This window comes from Lepidochelys kempii, chromosome 3 (assembly GCF_965140265.1).
Source record: "Lepidochelys kempii isolate rLepKem1 chromosome 3, rLepKem1.hap2, whole genome shotgun sequence".
Taxonomy (NCBI): Eukaryota; Metazoa; Chordata; order Testudines; family Cheloniidae; genus Lepidochelys; species Lepidochelys kempii.
Genome location: NC_133258.1, coordinates 40,641,997 through 40,661,746, shown reverse-complemented (window position 1 = coordinate 40,661,746; position 19,750 = coordinate 40,641,997). Strand labels below are relative to the sequence as shown.

The 19,750-nt window shown below is 42.8% G+C and overlaps 2 protein-coding genes across 5 annotated transcripts in view; both read right to left on the bottom strand.

Moving 5' to 3' along the window:
* The window catches only part of MYOM2 (myomesin 2), a 174,925-nt gene that overhangs the window by 134,897 nt on the left and 20,278 nt on the right, over positions 1–19,750 (bottom strand). The window lies entirely within an intron of this gene.
* Positions 11,525–19,750, bottom strand: part of KBTBD11 (kelch repeat and BTB domain containing 11) — a 29,508-nt gene continuing 21,282 nt past the window's right edge. For all 4 annotated transcript variants that reach the window (XM_073336204.1, XM_073336200.1, XM_073336201.1 and 1 more), the window contains exon 2: positions 11,525–19,267. In XM_073336204.1, coding sequence (XP_073192305.1) covers positions 16,283–18,271 — 1,989 coding nt within the window. In that variant the 5' untranslated portion in view covers positions 18,272–19,267 and the 3' untranslated portion in view covers positions 11,525–16,282. The remainder of the gene's footprint in view (positions 19,268–19,750) is intronic.

Sequence of the window (19,750 nt, the reverse complement as noted above, 5' to 3'; positions counted from 1 at the left end):
AAAGAGACTAAGGCCTTGTCTATGTTGGAAATGGTTTGCCAGCATAGCTATACTGGTATAACTATACCAGCAAACCATTCTTGTAGAGATTCAGCTTACACCAATGAGTTCTTTTACCAGAATCCCATGGGGTTCCCTGAACAAAATAAGCTATATTGGCAAAAGGACTCTTTGGCCAGAATAATTGCATCCACACCAGGGCTTTCATGGGCATAGCTCTGTTGGTTAAGGGAGTGAGTCTTTTCACACTCCTAACTGACATAGCTATGTTGGCAGAACTTGTTAAATGTAGATAGGGCCTAAGACTTTCCAGCTCTGCCTAGAACTATTTGAATCCGCTTCAGCCAAACATCAATGATAAAAGAAAATGTTACAAAAAAATCCTCCAAAACTTTAGAAAAAAAATTTCCAAAGGATTTGTACATAATGCACTTCAGTTATTGTTGTTTCTGGATCTGAAACCACAGAAGAAAAATGTTTTGCCTTGTTTTGATGTAACAAAACATTTTAAGGGAACAGTGCCAGGGATAGCTAACCACCACATGACCTCCAAGCTGTTTCAGTTTTCAGACATGACTTCTGAATGCAGCTTTGAAATACAACACACAATGACCCTAAGGCGTTTATCTAGTCTGCCAAGTCATTTCATTTCTCTGCTTTATTTACTTTGTAAGAATTAGCCTGTCGATGTAGCAGATAGCAGTACTGAAGAAGGAAACTTAACATTGTGAATGGGAACAGTCTCCTCTAAACAGAGTTGCCGGCCCTTGGATGTTAGGTTCTATTAATGCAACAGGAGATCTGGTTATCCCCTCGTAGTGCTCAAATCCACTTCTGCACTGGCAGCATCACTTAATTTTTTTGGTTGTCTCATTTATAGGCTGATAGGTTTATGCACATCTCTGCTGCCTTTTCATAAAAAATGCTTTGTTCTTGCTTGCTTGGTTTATTGAGTGTTACAGCCCACAGGATATCAGTATGGCAATACCCATGTTGTTTGCTTTCATAATTCATTTGCATTTTGAAAAAAAAAAGAATGAGGGACAGGAGTTCTAGTTCTCTTAGCAGTGATGGGACCATCTGCCAGAAGACCCAGATGGTTTTCTGTGTATCGGGAAATTTTTGCTACTGTCCCTCCTGCTCCATCAGGGCTAGTGTAGAGAAGGGACCGGCAACAACCTACATTCTGCAGTTGCCTTGTGGACCTTTTCTGAGCCTGGTTAGAGAACACACTGCTTAAAATGCCAGCAGTGGTCTGCAGCCCTATCTAGCCAGTGTTGCCACAACTGGTGTCGGTGAACCACTGGCAGTAATACAGAGACATTTTAGCAACAAAAATCCGAGCATAGATGCAGGTTTTGATTCCTGGGAGATTGGGAGTGTATGTGGGTGGACCAGTAGAATTTTGACACATCATATTTTGCAGCATGAATCCACTGAAGAGTGAGAGGAGCTTCCTTGTTAGTGTGCTTTTTGCAATATTGAACATTGGTAATAGATTTCTTCTTGAAAAAATGCTGGTTTAGGTGACACTCATCTTTATTAAGCGTGTGCTTTATAAATAATAAGAGTTGATGTGAACAATTCGAAAGTCAGGGGAAATTCAAAGGGTATATAGAAAATGACTGGGTATCACACCTGCCTAACCTCAGATTTGAGGCTGGAGAATCAAGCTTGTGAGTGATTTCTCAAGATCTTGAGAATGCCTCCAAAAATCTCAGGACTTTGGGAAGCATAACATTCATGAGTACCATAGTCACTGGTGCTACGCCCATGAAAATGATACTGAATAGGATAAAGGAAGATAAAGATTAGTTATCCCAAATCTAGATAGGCAATAGAGAAGATAGCTCTTGAATAATTGAGTACTATTGTCAGGCTCTGGATCAGGCTGTCAGGCCTGGTGGTTGAAGCAGTGGTCGAAGCTGGACATAGAATCAGGACCGGGCCAACAGCAATGCTGAAACCAGAGTCCAGGGACAGCTGTGAGTCAGAACTGAGGTCAGAGTCTGTAGGCAAGTCAAATTAGTATCATAGTCAAAGTCCAGCTGCAGGTCATAGGTCAAAGCCAGGTTGAAGTCAGTCTGAGGGTAGAAGCAGATGTAGGGTTGGAGCAAGCTCAGAGTAGGGGATGGACAAGGCTGAAGTGGGCTGGAACAAGGCTGGAGCAAGAATGGGAACCAGATCAAAGGCAGGTTGGAAGCCTAGGACAGTGGCTCTCAACCTTTCCAGACTACTGTAGCCCTTTCAGGAGTCTGATTTGTCTTGCATACCCCACGTTAAATCTCACTTAAAAACTACTTGCTTACAAAACAGACGAAAAAATACAAAAGTGTCACAGCACACACTTACTGAAAAATTGCTGACTTTCCCATTTTTCTCATATAATTATAAAATAAATCAATGGGGATATAAATATTGTACTTACATTTCAGTGTGTAGTATATAGAGCAGTATAAACAAGTCATTGTCTGTATGACATTTCAGGTTGTATTGACTTCGCTAGTGCTTTTTATGTAGCCTGTTGTAAAACTAGACAAATATCTAGATGAGTTGATGTGCCCCTGGTTGAGAACCACTGGCCTAGGGAGTCTGTTACCTTGAAAGGCAGCAGGAGGGTCCTGGCCAGGTATTGCTGTTACACAGACTAACTTGCCTGTATCTGGAGGTCATCTGACTGGGGCCCCCCTCAGGAATAGGCTGCCGCAGCATGCCTGAGGGCTGAGTCACTGCAGGCTCTGTTGGAGGTTGGGAGTTATGGCACCTGTTTGAGCAGCCCTGGTCTGGCTACACGTGCCTCACAACTATCATCCATGTAAAGCAGGGAATATATTATTTTATTTAAAACTACACAGTGTCCTTTTCAAATGGCAGAAAGAAACCCAGAGGAGCAGGGACCCCTTAAAGTTTCATTTCTGTTTGATATGTGTCAATGTCGACATAAATCACTGCTCTGTAGACCAACCTTTGTACTTTGAACCTGATAAGGAGAACTCCTTCAATTTTCCTAGATCAAAAAGGAGCCAGCAAGGAAGACAAATACATAGCAGAGAGGGTGAGAGGGAAATAATAAGGTCTTTGTTTCCTCAATAAAATACGCGAGGAAAACCACAATCAGGACCAGAAGACTTTTCTATTTACAGATGCAAAACTGAAGATGCTGCATCAAATGCTGTCCTCAGTTACCTGATTTTGTATAGTTACATATGTATAAATGAGAATAGAATTAGGTCAGTGGAAAGCTTAATGAGTCTATAGTAAATACTGTTTACAATCACATCCCTGGATCAATAGGTTCTTTTCTGTATCTCTTATAGTCTATCCCAACAGAAAAACCACTTGTTTGCTGCATAACTTCTGAAAGAATATGCCTTAGCATGGATATGTGTTGCTCCAGTTTTCTCCTGAATCAGATGGATTATGCAAAAAAACTGGAAAATGGGGCATAATAAAAGAAATCAATGTGATTTTTTTCTACCCTCCTCCCCCCACACACTTTATACTATATTTTTTTCAAACAACTTGTGGTTGTGAATTATACAGAAAGTAGGGTGGGTAGAAAATTAAGTCGTAAATTTTGGCTCTCTTTACAATGTCAACTCCTGTTCCACATGGAAGCAACTGTTGACAGTGAACATTTAAAGTTTGGGGGGTGGAGGGTGGCAGATCTTCAGCTGGTATAAATTTTCAATTTACACCAGCTGAGACTCTGGACCTTGGCATCAAAACTGCCTTTAATGGACTTAAATAAAAGCTAATTGCAAGAATTAACATTATTATATTAGTGACACCTTAAGAAATAAGATTTAAATTTAGGAGAAGGAAACCTATCCTTTAAAAGTTGTAATCTCATGAATTTATAGCAACTTTGAGTCAAGCACCCACTCCACTTTGTGCTAAGATTGCATCAGGTATCAAAAGTTTAGCTGGGTCAGTCTTTCAATGAGACAGCAATGGTAGGGATTCATGAGATGACCGCCTTTCTTCTGGGTTCAGTATTGAACCAGTGTCCCAGCATGGTGAGAGGGGCTGCTAGAGACAACAGTGCTCACACTGTCTTTATGAGGAGTCCTACGGAATATGGTTCTGTGCTTTTTCTACAGCTTTGTATGGGAAACATGCTAAACAACTTAGAGGGCTGAATCCACTGACTTCTGTGGAGCTACTCTGATTAACCAGCTGACAATCTGGCCCATAGAAAGTAGGAAAGACTAGAGGGTTGGCTGGCTGGCTTGTTTGTTAAACCATCCTGTAGAGTTATATATCAGGCTTTTAACTCCAGTAAATTCCATAGGATGGTAAAATAACACATAGCAAGGTTATAAGGCTATCAGAATTGTTTAGAAGGGATACAGCTGAGGTCCTGACTATTTGTGGTCTTTAAAGAACCCTTCGTAGGCATATAGTATGTTTAAGACATTTGGCTTTGTGAGTTGTATGGAAGTATAGGTACCTCTACAGCTGTGTCACAAACTAGGTGTTGCAAAAGGACTGTAAAAGGTAGGTATTTCACAGAAAATTAACATTCACACTAAAAATTATATGCCATCTCTTCTTCTCCAAAAGTATCCAGCATAACCAGCCCAAGGAAAAAGAGAGAGAGTACCAACTGAGCTTCATTCTTCAGCTTTTCCCCCAAACCTTTCTAAGCCCCTCTGTGAGTACAAGCTGAATGGCTAGAGGAGACAAAGCCATGGACATGCACTATGCACCCAGAAACCGCTGGGTTATTTCCAGGTTTTATGTGTGTGTTAGCATTACCTGGTTCCCTCTCCACAGAAATTGCATTGTCAAGAAGCTGGAGGGGACTAGTGGAAGCTGGGAGTCAGTATGGAGGCACAGAGAACCCTCTGCCTCTTCAGATCTCAGGTCTGAGGGGCAAATGATGACAGGAGAACCCCCAGATTTGCCAGCCTCCAACATGGGTAATGCCAATAAAGCAAATAATATGGCCTTCTTTCAGATCTGTGATAAGGAAAGCTGCTGTTGACATGGTATAGAATCATAGAATATCAGGGTTGGAAGGGACCTCAGGAGGTCATCTAGTCCAACCCCCTGCTCAAAAGCAGGACCCATCCACAATTAAATCATCCCAGCCAGGGCTTTGTCAAGCCTGATCTTAAAAACTTCTAAGGAAGGAGATTCCACCACCTCCCTAGGCAACGCATTCCAGTGTTTCACCACCCTCCTAGTGAAAAAGTTTTTCCTAATATCCAACCTAAACCTCCCCCACTGCAACTTGAGACCATTACTCCTTGTCCTGTCCTCTTCCACCACTGAGAATAGTCTAGAACCATCCTCTCTGGAACTACCTCTCAGGTAGTTGAAAGCAGCTATCAAATCCCCCCTCATTCTTCTCTTCCGCAGACTAAACAATCCCAGTTCCCTCAGCCTCTCCTCATAACTCATGTGTTCCAGACCCCTAATCATTTTTGTTGCCCTTTGCTGGACTCTCTCCAATTTATCCACATCCTTCTTGTAGAGTGGGGCCCAAAACTGGACACAGTACTCCAGATGAGGCCTCACCAATGTCGAATAGAGGGGGACGATCACGTCCCTCGATTTGCTCGCTATGCCCCTACTTATACATCCCAAAATGCCATTGGCCTTCTTGGCAACAAGGGCACACTGTTGACTCATATCCAGCTTCTCGTCCACTGTCACCCCTAGGTCCTTTTCCGCAGAACTGCTGCCTAGCCATTCGGTCCCTAGTCTGTAGCCGTGCATTGGGTTCTTCCATCCTAAGTGCAGGACCCTGCACTTATCCTTATTGAACCTCATCAGATTTCTTTTGGCCCAGTCCTCCAATTTGTCTAGGTCCCTCTGTATCCTATCCCTGCCCTCCAGCGTATCTACCACTCCTCCCAGTTTAGTATCATCCGCAAATTTGCTGAGAGTGCAATCCACACCATCCTCCAGATCATTTATGAAGATATTGAACAAAACCGGCCCCAGGACCGACCCCTGGGGCACTCCACTTGACTCTTACCAATGTAACAATGGAGTGCTTTTTTTCTGGGGAGGAAAGAGAGTTGTTTTTTACTAACTGAAATTGCTCATGACTGTCTATCCCAATGTAAATTGCTATTTGAGTACCATTTTGTGTGAGATATTGAGTACGTTACTCTTATATGGTATCTTCCATCCAAAGAGCCCAAAGTATTTTACCAATCAGAGGACAAATTCATGAATAACACCTCTGTGAAACAGAGAAGTATTATCTAATTCTGCAGAGGAATTGAGGCGCAGAGAAGTTAAATGACCTGTCCCTGATCACGCAGGAAGTCTGTCATAGAACCAGGAATAGAACCCACATTGCTTTAGCCACAAGACCAACCTTTCCCTTTTAAAATATTTCATATAGGAAAATATTGAAAACTATCTGTGCTTCATTTGCTCAATAATTTCCATTATTTACCTTCAGATTTTAGATCTTGTATATGTATATGTGGGAGCAACAAAACTTGAAATAGCTGCAGCATACAAGGAAAACAGTTTGCAAAGATTTCCCTTCAGTGATGCTCACTTTCCATATTCCTTCTTCTCAATTCTTCCCTTCCCCTTTTTATTCCTACTACTCTTTCTCCTCCATTGATGTCAGCCAAGATGTGTGAAATAAATGCTCTGTGTGTGTCTGGATCTCTGTATACCTCTTTATGCAAGGTAAACTAGCACTAAGGCCTGAGAGGCTGGGGCAAGTTTTCAAAGAAAAACAACAAAGAGTGGGCATAACTAGTCAAAGATGTACTGAGCTGTATAGAAAGAGCTGTGAAAGCAGCAACAGATGAACTCAAGCAAATCTCCTCATGTAGGGGGTACTTAAATTGAGAAGGTCTTTTCCCAATGGCACCTTGGCATGGAGAGCCAAGACAACCCTAACAACTTTAACTGCTTTGGAAGGAGACATGGAGGTGAGGCAGGAATTCAAGTACAGCACCTCTGGAATGGATTATTAAGCTGAGCAACAGATATTGAAGTTAAATGCTGACTCAGACCTCACCATTTAGTTAAAAAATAGACAAGAGCATCTGAGAACTGCATGACCAATTCACAGGAAGATGTGAAATTTTTGTTTTGAATTAGATTGTCTGGATTTGTATAAAGCACCACTCCACTTCTATAGTGAAATGACTCTGCAGGGTTCTCAGAATTTTAGGATTTTAAATGATATTTTATAGGGGTCTCACCTAAAATGTGTATTTCATGTACTATCTATTGACCTAGCATAATTGCCACCATTATTTATACAATAAACACAAAACAAAACCTCCTGACCCTCAGCTGGTGTAAATTGGCATAGCTCCACTGACTTCAATGGGCCTGTATGATAAAACATGCATTGTAATTATAGATGTCCTCAAGCTGAAAAATGTGGATCTCTCTCTGTCACCCTTCTCCATTCCTTCGCTACCTCCCATAAACAATGTTTGGATTTGTTTGGACCTAGAGTCTTGGTGTGGTCCATGACAAAGACAGGAGGCAGCTGTGAAATTCAATGTCATATCTGAGACAACCCTCCCGAAGTTCAGGAGGTGTCTCTAATTCTAAGCAAACACTTCCCCTTCTTCCTCTATCAGGGTTGAGTGGGATATCTGATCCACCTCTGTACCTGGAATAGTCATTGACCTGTGACCTGCACGGACTGGGTGTAAAACGCTACCAGAACAGAATTTTCCACTGGCTCGTTTTGCACTTACTTTTCACATGTGCAAATGGCTGCAAAGCTAAACGGAATCAAATCCGGAGCAGATAGATAATCTGCTGCTACTGACTAAGCTCTTGAACAGTGAGATAATGCTTTCTAAAGTGTGTGGGAAAGAATCTAATACTATGAGAGCATGTGTTCTTCCTTCCTTCCCTCCTCAGTAGCTTCCTGCATAGTCTCTGCAGCCATCCTGTAATTATCTTGCCCCTCCCTGCAAAGCCCTCGGTGACCACATTTTTTAATAAATAAAAGCATAGGTTCACTAAATGGCATCATCAAAAAAGAAATTAGTTGATACCGCCCTGAGTCAGCACTACAATCAATGCAGAGGAGTACTTGTGGCACCTTAGAGACTAACCAATTTATTTGAGCATAAGCTTTCGTGAGCTACAGCTCACTAGCTCACGAAAGCTTATGCTCAAATAAATTGGTTAGTCTCTAAGGTGCCACAAGTACTCCTTTGCTTTTTGCGAATACAGACTAACACAGCTGCTACTCTGAAACTACGATCAATTTGATTTCCTTTCATGCTTTTTTCAAGCAAGCACACTAACCAGCCCCTGTTTTTATTTAGCATACCTTATGCTGGAGGAAAAGATAAACCAATACTCTTCTTCATCTCACCTAGAAAGTAAGTTTTGTTGTTGTTGTTTGTAGGTTAGCATGCATTCCTTTTCTTTCTTTTCAGTAGAACAAAAAAACAGGCGAGGGGAAGAAGTAGTCCCTGGCAGAAAAGGAAAGTTACTGGATTCTCACAGTAATTGAAGGATGTTACTGAGTCAGCAGAGTCCCTTCACCTTCCTAGTGACCTACTGGAAGAATTGTGCAGAAACAGAAATACAATCTAACCTGCAAAGGAAAAGACAAACATCATTTTAAAAATACCTCTGGGTATGCCAGACGATTGGGGGACTACATTCAGAATTGTAAACTGTTAGCACACTCAAAGGGCAAAGTTTTGCGTGGGGAGAAGGTGGATGTAAGACCAGTATACGTATATATTTTCCTCCTCCTTTCCATGGCCTTTTTGTCACCACAACCACCTTGATGAATTTAAAACTCAGCATCTTCCATAAATTGTAATTCCACTCCAAACTGACAAGCAGGTGTCACTGCTGAGCCACACCTACTTCACCCTCCCCTAAAAAGCGAAGAATATTAATAACTGTTTCTGGTAGCTATCCACAATGTGCTAGACTGTACAAACCTTTTATGCTATCATGATTAGACATTAGAAAAAGTTCCTGTCAGGGTGGTTAAGCACTGGAATAAATTGCCTAGGGAGGTTGTGGAATCTCCATTATTGGAGACTTTTAAGAGCAGGTTAGACAAACACCTGTCAGGAATGGTCTAGATAATTAGTCCTGCCATGGGTGCTGGGGACTGGATTAAATGACTTCTCGAGGTCCCTTCCAGTTCTATGATCCAATAAAAAAACCTGCAAATTGACAGTGTCATGCTTACGGACTAATATGGATATAATTGTCATGTTCTATTTATAATATGCATTTGTAAACACAACAGTTTAACTCAACTGTAAACTGGTTTGGGGTAGGGACCACCTTTTACTTCTGTGCTTATAGAGCACCTAGCACAATGCGATCCTTGTAGACCTTACCACAATACAAAATAAATAATCAAGAATAATAATGTGTTGTTCCCTTTCTCCCCATCCACTGCGCTTTTTGTTTGTCTCTCCTTAGGGCCTGTCTACACTATGCAGCTTTTAGCGACAAGGCTGTATCAACAGCCTTGTCGCTAAAAGTCAGCGTGTGTAAACACTCTTTGTCGGTACTTTGTTGTCACTTTTGCTGACAAAATACTTCCAGCCCCGCACGTAGCATTAGCTTTGTCGGCTGGAGAGCGCTCCTGCCGACAAAGCCACGTTCACGCTGCCGCGGGGCGGCTTTTTAAAATACCTATGAAAGACAAAAGTTTTGTCAACAACTTCACAACATAGACATACCCTTAGATTATAAACTCCTCGGGGAAAAGATTGTGCCTTCTTATATGCTTGATATGTGCCCAGAGGAGCATTGGAGCTGTCAGAAATAAGTAATAATTTACTTCACTTGTAGCCAAGAAACTGATTGACATTCCTTTTATTTGGGTTCTCAGCAAAGTTTCTCTCTCTTGAAGTGACTACAAAGTACACACTATAGGTGTAACCCACACACCTCCTGTGTGTGGTGTTCTGTCCCATCAGTGGCACTGAGACCACTTAGAGATTAATGAGTCTGCTCTACTGTCTTCATTAAGGGCCATATGGCTTTTAGCTCATCCAGTAGAGGATCATGTATTAAGCTTCAGAGGTCCCAGGTTTGATCCCGCTCATCAATGACCAGGGTCTGTCGGTATTACATAGGCACCTATATATGTTTACAAGGAAACCTTTGAGATACTCAAGGTCACATCAAGCTGTGAAAGCACAGAGAGCAAACATTTGAGGGGGACTGAAAAAGTCTACTGTGCTTGATACCACAGAGAACATACCCCCAAATCAGGATGACTTTGAAGCCCTAAGCTATATGGCCTATATGCTGTAACGGGCAGCGTCAGTGCTTTTACTTTCCTCATATGAGAATTAAGCAACTACGTTTGGAGCCAGTCATCACTAATTGACTGTAAACACAGCTGAAATTTGACCCTATGGGCCTAATCATACAAGATGGGTGAACACAATTTCCACTAAACTCAATGTAATTTGCATGCACACATCTCTTAGGATAAGGCTTGATGTCAGCACTATATTCCCTGATATTTAATTAGGCTCCAACAGACTTACTTAAACCCACACCGGACGTGAGAGTGGAAACTGGAAATGGTGTACATTTAAACTGGGGGGAGGAGGGAAAGTGTCCACTGAACTTATATATTCTTACCCTATTCAGTTAAGCGCTTTTCTTGCTGCATTCTTCTCTTCTGGCTTCTCAGTAAGTTACAGCAGATGAAACACACTTGCAAACCGTGGACCAAATTCAGTGATGAGGTGTAAGGAGTAAGGGAAAGGCAAACTGCACAGTGGCAAGGTGTGTGTGAGGACAGTTGAGTTATTCCATATTTACACTGGTGCAACTGACAGCAGAATTTGGTCCTAATTAGATAAAGATAAGGGAGTCTAAACTGGTATAGTCTGCCCATTAGGGTAGCTTGGGAAGAGTTAAATTTACACCATCTTTGAATCCATCTCATCTTGCCTATGAGTTTGGCAAGTAACTCTGCAGTAACTCTGCAGAAGTCAAAGGAGTGGCAATAAACTGGTGTAAGTGGAGAATCAGGCCCTATGCCTCCCTTAGATTTGCCAACTATCAGGAATCTGACATATTAAATATCAGAATACACTCAGGCAAACTTAACTGTAACTTTAGATACAGTTAATTAATGTATTTTAGCTTCTTTATGGAAGCAACAGGAAGTGGAAATTAACTGTGCTGTAGCCCCCAAAATTTGTCTCCAGGTTTGGGAGTGATATCACTTCCCCAACCTAGTACCACCATTGCACTTACATAGCAGTCAATTAATTGGGCTTTTTAATAGCAAAGTGTATTTCAACCTTGTAGTACAAACACATTACAAAAAGAAAATGTGGTCTTTCAGCTGGAGTAGCAACTGTTTTCAAAGCACAGTGCATTTTTTCAAACTTTTGTAGCATGATCATGAATACCATTAAAATGTATGTGCCAATTACACTGTACTTAGAACTTCAATCCCCTGCTGTATGTTAAGAATGTACACAACACTGTTTACGTATTGTAAACTATATAGATTACTGTATATAAAATAAAGAAATTTCATAAAGAAAGGACACCGACTACCCGCAAAGCCCTAAGGGGAGCTTTTACGTTTGCATGTATTTATTCCATTACAGCATAAATTAGACTACATAAAAAGCTTTACAGTGATTTTTGCCTAGATATTTAAAACTGAAAGGTTAATAAATACATCAGTTACAAATGTAATTCACCTGAATTGTACACAGTGTCTGAAGCATTTGCATTCGTTAGTCTGTGATAAATGACTGTATCAACGTGGTCATTTTATAGTTTCACAAATTTGTCTAGGGTTTATTCATCACTAACATTAATGCTTAAGAGCAAAGCATGAGCAAATAAACTAGCTCACTGAAAAATACTGTATTTGTTTGAAATGTGCTCCAGTTATGGAAAAAATATAAATAGGAAAATGTGTTTACTAAACTATTTTAAGACGACTGGCCATGTATTCTACACTGGCTAAAATACTACTTTTGGCTCCCCCATTGCTCTCCCCCAACCATTATTTTGTTTGCTTTGGCTAAATATATGGTAATTCAAAATAAACAAACAGAACAGAAGACAAATTCACATTTTCTCCTATCCGCTGGATAAATGCTGGTAACTAGTGAAACTGAGAGTGCCTCTAAAACACAAAATAGAATACTGATTCCTAATTCTGGTAAATTTACTCTAGCGGCTCCTACGACAATACTTTTTTTAGGCCAAAATGAATGGTGTGACATCAGTGGGATTGGACATTTCTGAGTGCAGAATGTGACTCAAACAGTTTGTGGGCCAAATTCTGTTCTCAGTCGTACTGGTGTAAATTAGTGGAATTATTCTATATTTACACTGATTTAACTGAGAGCAGAATTTGGCCCTCTAAGTATACATACGACCCTAGCCTCCTACTTTTGGGTATCATGCAACAGGATCTGCCCAGCCTTAGATTAAAAGGTACTTTTCTTAGAAATTACTTAGATCTACATTCTGCTATCACACCACACATAAAAGGCCTTTCAATCCACTGTGAGTTCAGTGCACAGAACAAAGGCAGGATATTATCCCTTACAGACAGATTCATTAAATGACTCACTACAGTTACTTTAATGGTACCTTTCGGATAGGATACTAAGTAAGAGTTTCTCCTCTTTTCTTATGCTTTAATAACTGTACCAAAATCAATGTCATTGAGAAAAACTGAAACTAAGAAAGAAAAAACTCACTATAGAACTTCTGGTGTTTGTTCAAGTAACAAATGCTAGGTGTCACTACAGAGACACAAAGCAAATCAACACAGTTTAAGCTCTGTGCTTGTAAAATGGAAAGAATCTGTGGAGCAGTCACTGGAATCAATGCTGTTAAAGCATGAAAAGCAATAAGCTACTCATGAACAATAAATAACCAAAGGTACTGAGAGCAACCACTTTGATACCTAACCAAACAGCACAGGAGAAGTACAGCTTTCATGTGAATAATTTATTCTTTTTGCAGTTGAAATTCTATCAGCTGTTTATTTACAAGGGATTTCATTGTGCATGGAATTCACATTAGCTACTGCACAACAGATGTATTGATTTAACAGCTATGATTAGCATATTGTTTAGCATTTCTTGTGTTGAGCAAATAGGGATATTCTTTTGACAATTATTCCTTTTAACTGGTTTCAAGGTATAAACAGGAGTTTTATAAACTGTGTTGCAGGAATTAAGGTTCTTTCTCATGTCATTGCTTAGTAGCTCTCCGTCTGTTGCTAACTTTGTTAGTAAGGCTTGCATTTCATTTCACTTGGTACATTCATAACTGAATTTAGTACTGAATATATAATGGGGGGAAAAATCACAGATCTACTTCGGAAACATGGGGCAGAGAATAGGAAACCAGCTAGAAATGTCTTTAAGTTACCAGAAAAATCAGTCATCTGGCTGTGATTATGCAACTAGGGTATAAAGGAAATTCTATTTGACTGACTACTACTTATTAAAACCAGATTGTGCTCTCACTTTCACAGGGTAAATAGTGAGAGAACATTTTGGCCCAATACTATCATTCTTAATCTGAATGAAATAGCGAAAATGTCTTCATGGTGTCTGTAGCACTTTTGATTTAATCTTGTTTGTTTATTTTTGGTTGGTTTTGTTGTAAAATGTATTTGCAAACATGTTTTCTAGTTATAGACAGCAACAAATATCTTAATTATGATAAAGGTAAATTTCAAACCTTTGCTGGATGTTTGTGGAATATCTTTATACATTTAAGGTCACAGTGGTTTCCCAAAACTAATCAAGCAGCATTTTCATGAAATACCACCAAATTAAAATACAAAGGGGAAAAAAATTACAAACCTGATTAGCTTCCTCACTAGAAATGTAGTATAAATACTGTACTAGATAAGGTATTCAAATACATAAACAATTGTATAATTGTACTATGAGATAAAACTGACATTTCAATATGTGCATTTGGTCCTTATCCTGGTTCAGGCTCTGTTTCAGCAATATTTGCACGCTGCTTAGCTTTAAGCACGTGCAGAAGGGTTTGCACTTACAGAACCATAAGCATTACCTGTGCTACAATGATATGAAAAATAATTCTAATGCACACAAATCATTTTTTCGTTAGCCTCACAGCTCTTCTGATACTTAGAAGGCAATAATATAATTAGGAGCAAAATGCAAAATTGTATTTGTCCAGCTGAGGAATTAACTAATCTGTTAAATGTATCAGGAAGTAAAAGATCAATATCTAACTTTTGCATGTATGCACAACATAAATTCTAACGGCAGTGTTAAATCCTATTTAACCAACTAGCATGCTGACTAGGCTAAAATGTATATAGCCCAGTCAGAAAGTCCTTGTTCAGACAACACTTATAGTGAATTCACTGGGGGAGATTATTTGACTAAAGGCTTCATGATTGCACCACTGGTTTCTAAATAGTATTCTAATCAGATCAACTATATAAAACATCAAATAAATCATAAAGATAAACTCTGTGGCTTCTGTCTGTCAAAATGATGTCTCATGGTAGAATCTGCTGCCTTTCTTTAGAATTAGCAATGAGATATAAGAACTTTACTGTTAGCACACTGCTAAAAATAAGATATTTTAATAAAACAAAGATTCTTCTACTGCAGTTCTTTGATGTGAAGTTGCTATGTCTTTGTAGAATGATGAATACTCATAAACAATTTTTTTCCATTATCAAGTGACAATTCCAGGCTGAATTAACAACAGCAAAAACACTGGGTCTATTTTAAGAAAATGGTTTCTCATTAATTACTGTAAAGCTAAACAGATTTGCTGTATCCTTCTATTGGATGTCTACATATAAAATGTATAAAATAAATGCAAATGCGCTTTTTAATACAGCATGCCTGTCCAGAAGGTCTACACTTTTTTTCTGAATAACAACATGATAAAAAGTATGCTTCAACTTCCCATTATATCATTTTTCTTCTCTCTATATGCTGCTTCCTAAACAATTATTCTCAAAAGATTCAGAATCCAAATGAAAGTATATGGCATCAGTAAGAACTATAATTGACAAGTGAATTATTAATTACAACACTCATTTACCTCAAATAAATAAATCAGCCTCTCAATTAAAAGATAGGGAAATCTTAACATTATGCTAGTACGTAAGTATAATCAGCTTGTGTAGCAAACTCTTGTTTTTCTTGTTCTCCCATGATAGCCTTGTTCTATGCTGGTATAGTCTCCTACCACAGGCTACTGGACATAAAGTGTAATATGTAAACTGAATGCAATCAGTTTCAACGAATTCACATTTGGTTTAGGTTCATTTTCATTGATTTTCAGGTAATTAAAGAGCAGTGAAATACAAAATGTTTCCCCCAACACTCAGTGGCATCCACAGTCATTTCAATCTGCCATGAACTGAACAGCTTTGCTTCCTGATTACTATGATTTAACACTTCTGATAAAAAAGTAAAGCATTGTCTTTTACAGAAATTATCATTTCTTTCAGCCACAATTCTGTTGTGCTATGGTAAACTGACTTTTCCTCTGTATTCCAAATCTGAACATGTGGCAGGCATTTGTGTTGCTTAAAAACTTTAAATCTGGTCTCTGTTAAATCATGCGGATTCTTGGGGCTACAGTGCCATGTCTTCCTTAAAGAATCTATTGAACCAAAAATGAAAGAATGCAATTCAGATGATCTCCTTACACTTTTCTAACATATGAACTGTTGAGTAAATTGGATTCCTTTATGTAGCCAGCAGTATTCACAACTGATATCCAAAGGAGAGAAGAAAACGAAAGGCAGAAGAAGCAGCCCCTCTTGTGTATATATACAAGAGCAACACTATTATTAAATATTCCATTATAAGCTTCTGTTTTCAGGGATTTACATAACTCCAGGAGAAAAGGTCTTCTCCAGATTGGGAACTGGCCCACATTATCCCAAAGATTATCCTATTTTAGCAGCTTTTCTTTAATTTGCTTGGCTGCTCACCAGCGCCAAGGAGTGAATTCTTCCCGCATGAAGCAAAGTAAAGATTAGAGTGGTTATAACCAGCACCGGCCCTAGATCAACATTTCAAGAGGGGCACCCCAGCCCTCTAATGCATGCATACCTTCTGAAGGTGCCCCTAGTCAGGGGCTGTGGCTGTCGGGCAGGCTGCTGAGCTAGGGGCAAGCCCAGCTCCCTCTAATCCTGCCAGCTGGTGCGGGCCCCTGGCTGGATGTTTGCTGTGCAGTAGTGGAGAGGCCCCAAACCAGCTGATCAGGGCACCACGCGGAAACCAAGCACAGCCCCTTCCCGCAGTTGATCTGGCTGCCCTCACGCCAGGCCCACTCAGAACACCACGGGGCTCTCCGGCTCCCCAGCTTTGTCTGGCTTCTCTGGCAGGGTGAGCACGAAGGGCAGGAGGACACCTTTGGCCTCGAAGGGGGCCTTCAGCAGCTCTGCATCGAAGCTGCCCGGCAGCCCCCCGTCGGCCTCCACCTCGCCATCCTGGGCCAGGTTGAAACGTAGGGTGCCGGCCCGGTTGACACAGTAGATGGTGCTGCCCAGGGCGGCGCAGCGGAAGGGCTGCAGGGGGCCGCTGCTGGGCCTCAGGGAGGCGCACTGGCTCCAGCGCTTGGCCACGGTGTTGTAGCGGAAGACCTCGACCCCGCCGGCCTGCCCCTGTTCGCCGCGGCTGCCGCTCAGGTCAAAGCGGTAGATGAAGCTCTTGAAGGCCACCATGTCGGCGGAGCGGCGGCGGCTGCTGTTGTAGGGGCACTCCTGCCACTCGTCCCGCCGGGGGTCGTACTTGAGCAGGCGGTAGAAAAGGGAGCCGCCGGACACGTAGATCTCCCCGTTGCAGGTGGTGGCTTCGTGCGCCACGGCGAAGGCGCCCTTGGGCAGCGGGGCCACCGGGCTCCAGCGGTCGGCCCGCGGGTCGTACCTTTCCACCGTGAAGAGGCACTCGCCCCCCACGGCGTAGAGGTAGCCGTCCAAGGCCAGCAGCTTGAGCTGCGAGCGGGGCTGGCCCAGCGGCCGCACCTGGCTCCACGTGTCGGTGAGCGGGTTGTAGCAGAAGACCTTGTCGGAGAGGCGGGCGCGCTGCTCGCCCGGGGCCGCCGCGATGCCCCCAGCCAGGAAGAGGTAGTTGTAGAGGACGCACATGGCGCAGCCCTTGGCGTTGGCCTCCTCGGGCAGGCGGGTCAGCACCCTCCACTCCTTGGCCGCCTCCTGGTAGCAGTAGATCAGGTAGCTGCTCTCCTCCAGCGACACCACGGAGGAGGGGCTCTGCGGCCGGCTGCTCTCCCGGCTCTGCGGCCTGCTGCCCGCGCTCAGCCTCTCGAAGGCGTCGCTGACCTCGGCCACCAGCAGGCTCCGCTTGCCGGCCTCCAGGCGGCGCTGCAGGATGAGGTCCCGCTCGGCGCCGCTCAGGCGCCCGTAGACGGCGGGCTCCCGCAGCACCTGCAGGTAGTGGTCGCTCATGAAGCGGTAGGCGGCCTCCCGCAGCTCCGCCAGCCGCTGCTTCTTGGCCAGGCACAGCAGCTGGTAGCAGTTGTCGAGGCGCAGCTGGGCCCGCATGGCCTCGGCCGCGCAGTGCAGGGCGCAGGGCATCTGCAGCACGCGGGCGCCGCTCACCACCTCGGCCAGGTTGTCGTGGCGCACCTCGCCCATGCGGGCCGTGTAGACGTAGTCGATGAGCAGGCGCAGCGCCCCGTAGCTCACCCCCTTCACCCGCAGGATGTCCCGGGACGAGCGCGCGCGGAAATAGTCGCTCTTGGCCGCCAGCACCGACTTGTGGGCTCGGATCCGCCGGCCGGACACCTCGATCACCAGGTCCGGCTCCTCCGAGACCGGCTGCTGCGGGCTCCTGGGCTGCGCTCCAGCCTGGGGACAGTAAGTGCCAGGCGGCGGCCGGGCGATGTCGCCTCCTCCCGCTTCCCCCCCCTCCTCCTCGGACTCGGACGCCGCGTTGTTAATCTCCCACTGGCTCTTCACCACCCGGCTGCAGGAGGCGGCTGCTCCGGGATCCTGCTGCGGGGCTTTGTCCCCCGCCCCGGGCGAGCTGAAGCACAAGGAGGAGCTGAAACCGCAGGGGGCTTGCAAAGGGAGCGCGCCGCTTTCCCCACCCCCGCGCTCCTCTTCCCCCGCTGCTGCGCTCCCTTCCATGGAGCCGGGCTGCGGCTGGCCGCCGTTGCTGCGCTCCGCTTCCCCCAGAGCTTTTCCCGGTGGCCCTAGCTGCTGCTCCGCTTCTCCGCAGAGCCTCTTTGGACAGGTCTTTGCCTCACTGATATTCCCATCACCTGGATAAAGGACACAGGATAGGACTGGGCTCTCCATGGCTCTAGCAGAGGCTGGGCCCGGCTAATGTCCCCCCCCCCACACACACACACACTCCCAGCCGCACAGTCAGCCACCCCTTCGCCTTCCGCTTCTCCCCTCTCCCTTTTTACTTTTTTTCCCTTTGTGGTTTAAGGTTGAATGTTACTGTGGGTTTTTCTTGCTCAACTCTCCTTCTTGGCACATGGTCAATTTCAGCCTTGTTTCCAAGCCTAGACTCCTCTCACATGCTGACAGCAGAAAGGGGTGTGGCGGCAGCCGTCCCTGCAGCCACTCGCTGCTGAACTTTTGAACTTGACTAATTTCAACATTGTACAGGTATCTATAACCATAATGTGTTTGCTTGATTGGTCAGACTTTCCGTGAGTGGCATTGACAGATCAATGAAAAGTAATAAAGTATCTGTACCTTGGAGGATTTTGATTTTTTTTTCCTTCCGCAATTTAGCTTTCTATGAGCTTTTTTCCTATTTTTTCTTCTTCTTCAGAGTAAGGGGTATATGTTCTTTAACAAGTCAAAGATCATTCAGTTTTAAGTTTTGATTTACCTAGATGTTCATCTCAGCCTACATGGGTCTCCCAAGATCAGTTTGACTAATTGCACTGTTTTATTTCAGCTCAAAGAGGAGCTAAAGATTTTCCTCCGACTTTCAGCTCTGAAATTTGCAGCAACAGAGTCAACTAAATACACGGATGTGTGATTGTATTCTGCGATTATTGCCCCACCCTCGGAAGCTGTCGTGCTCGGTGGCATCCTTTTGTGTTGTTTTTTCAATTGACTGTGCTGAGGAAATTTGATCCTTTAAGATTAGAGTCTTAAATATAGTTATGTCCATAATTTATTTACCTTAAGCAACTATTTTAATGGGAGAAACTAACTGCAGTTATGAACAGTTTTTAAACCAGTCAAGATTTCCTTGGAATTATAGGCTCCTTGAGATTCAAGGTGGTTTCTTCAGTTCACTGTTTCTTACAGGATTCTATGCATTTCTCGTTCCTGTTTAAAAGAAAATGTAAAAAAGTTGATCAGTTTAAAACAAAATCTTCAGTTTATGGTTATTAGAGTTTATTCCAGAGGAGTTTTGTACTAGTATAATTGAATGTTCTTTAATGGTGGATATTGCATCCTGAAATTTGATTATGAAATTGACTAAAATGAGGTTAATGCAAACCACAGTTGTTACAAAATACATACTAGAGAATTGCTTGATACAGTTATGAAAACAAACAAAAAAAAGTAAACTGACAAATGTGTCACTGACTGATCTGGGTTGCTGTGTAGTCCCATATATGGATACATGAAGTGTTATAGTCTCCAGCTCATTCTGGGAGGGTTTAGGCCTCTTGCTCATAAGAATAAGAAGTGGGTAGGTTCACAGTATATAGGTCAGTACACGAAGTTTTCACTGGGAAACTGGAGGTCTGTGGGCCATGGTTGAAAGTTAGATTAGATTTCCGAACAACAGTACCACAACCAAGG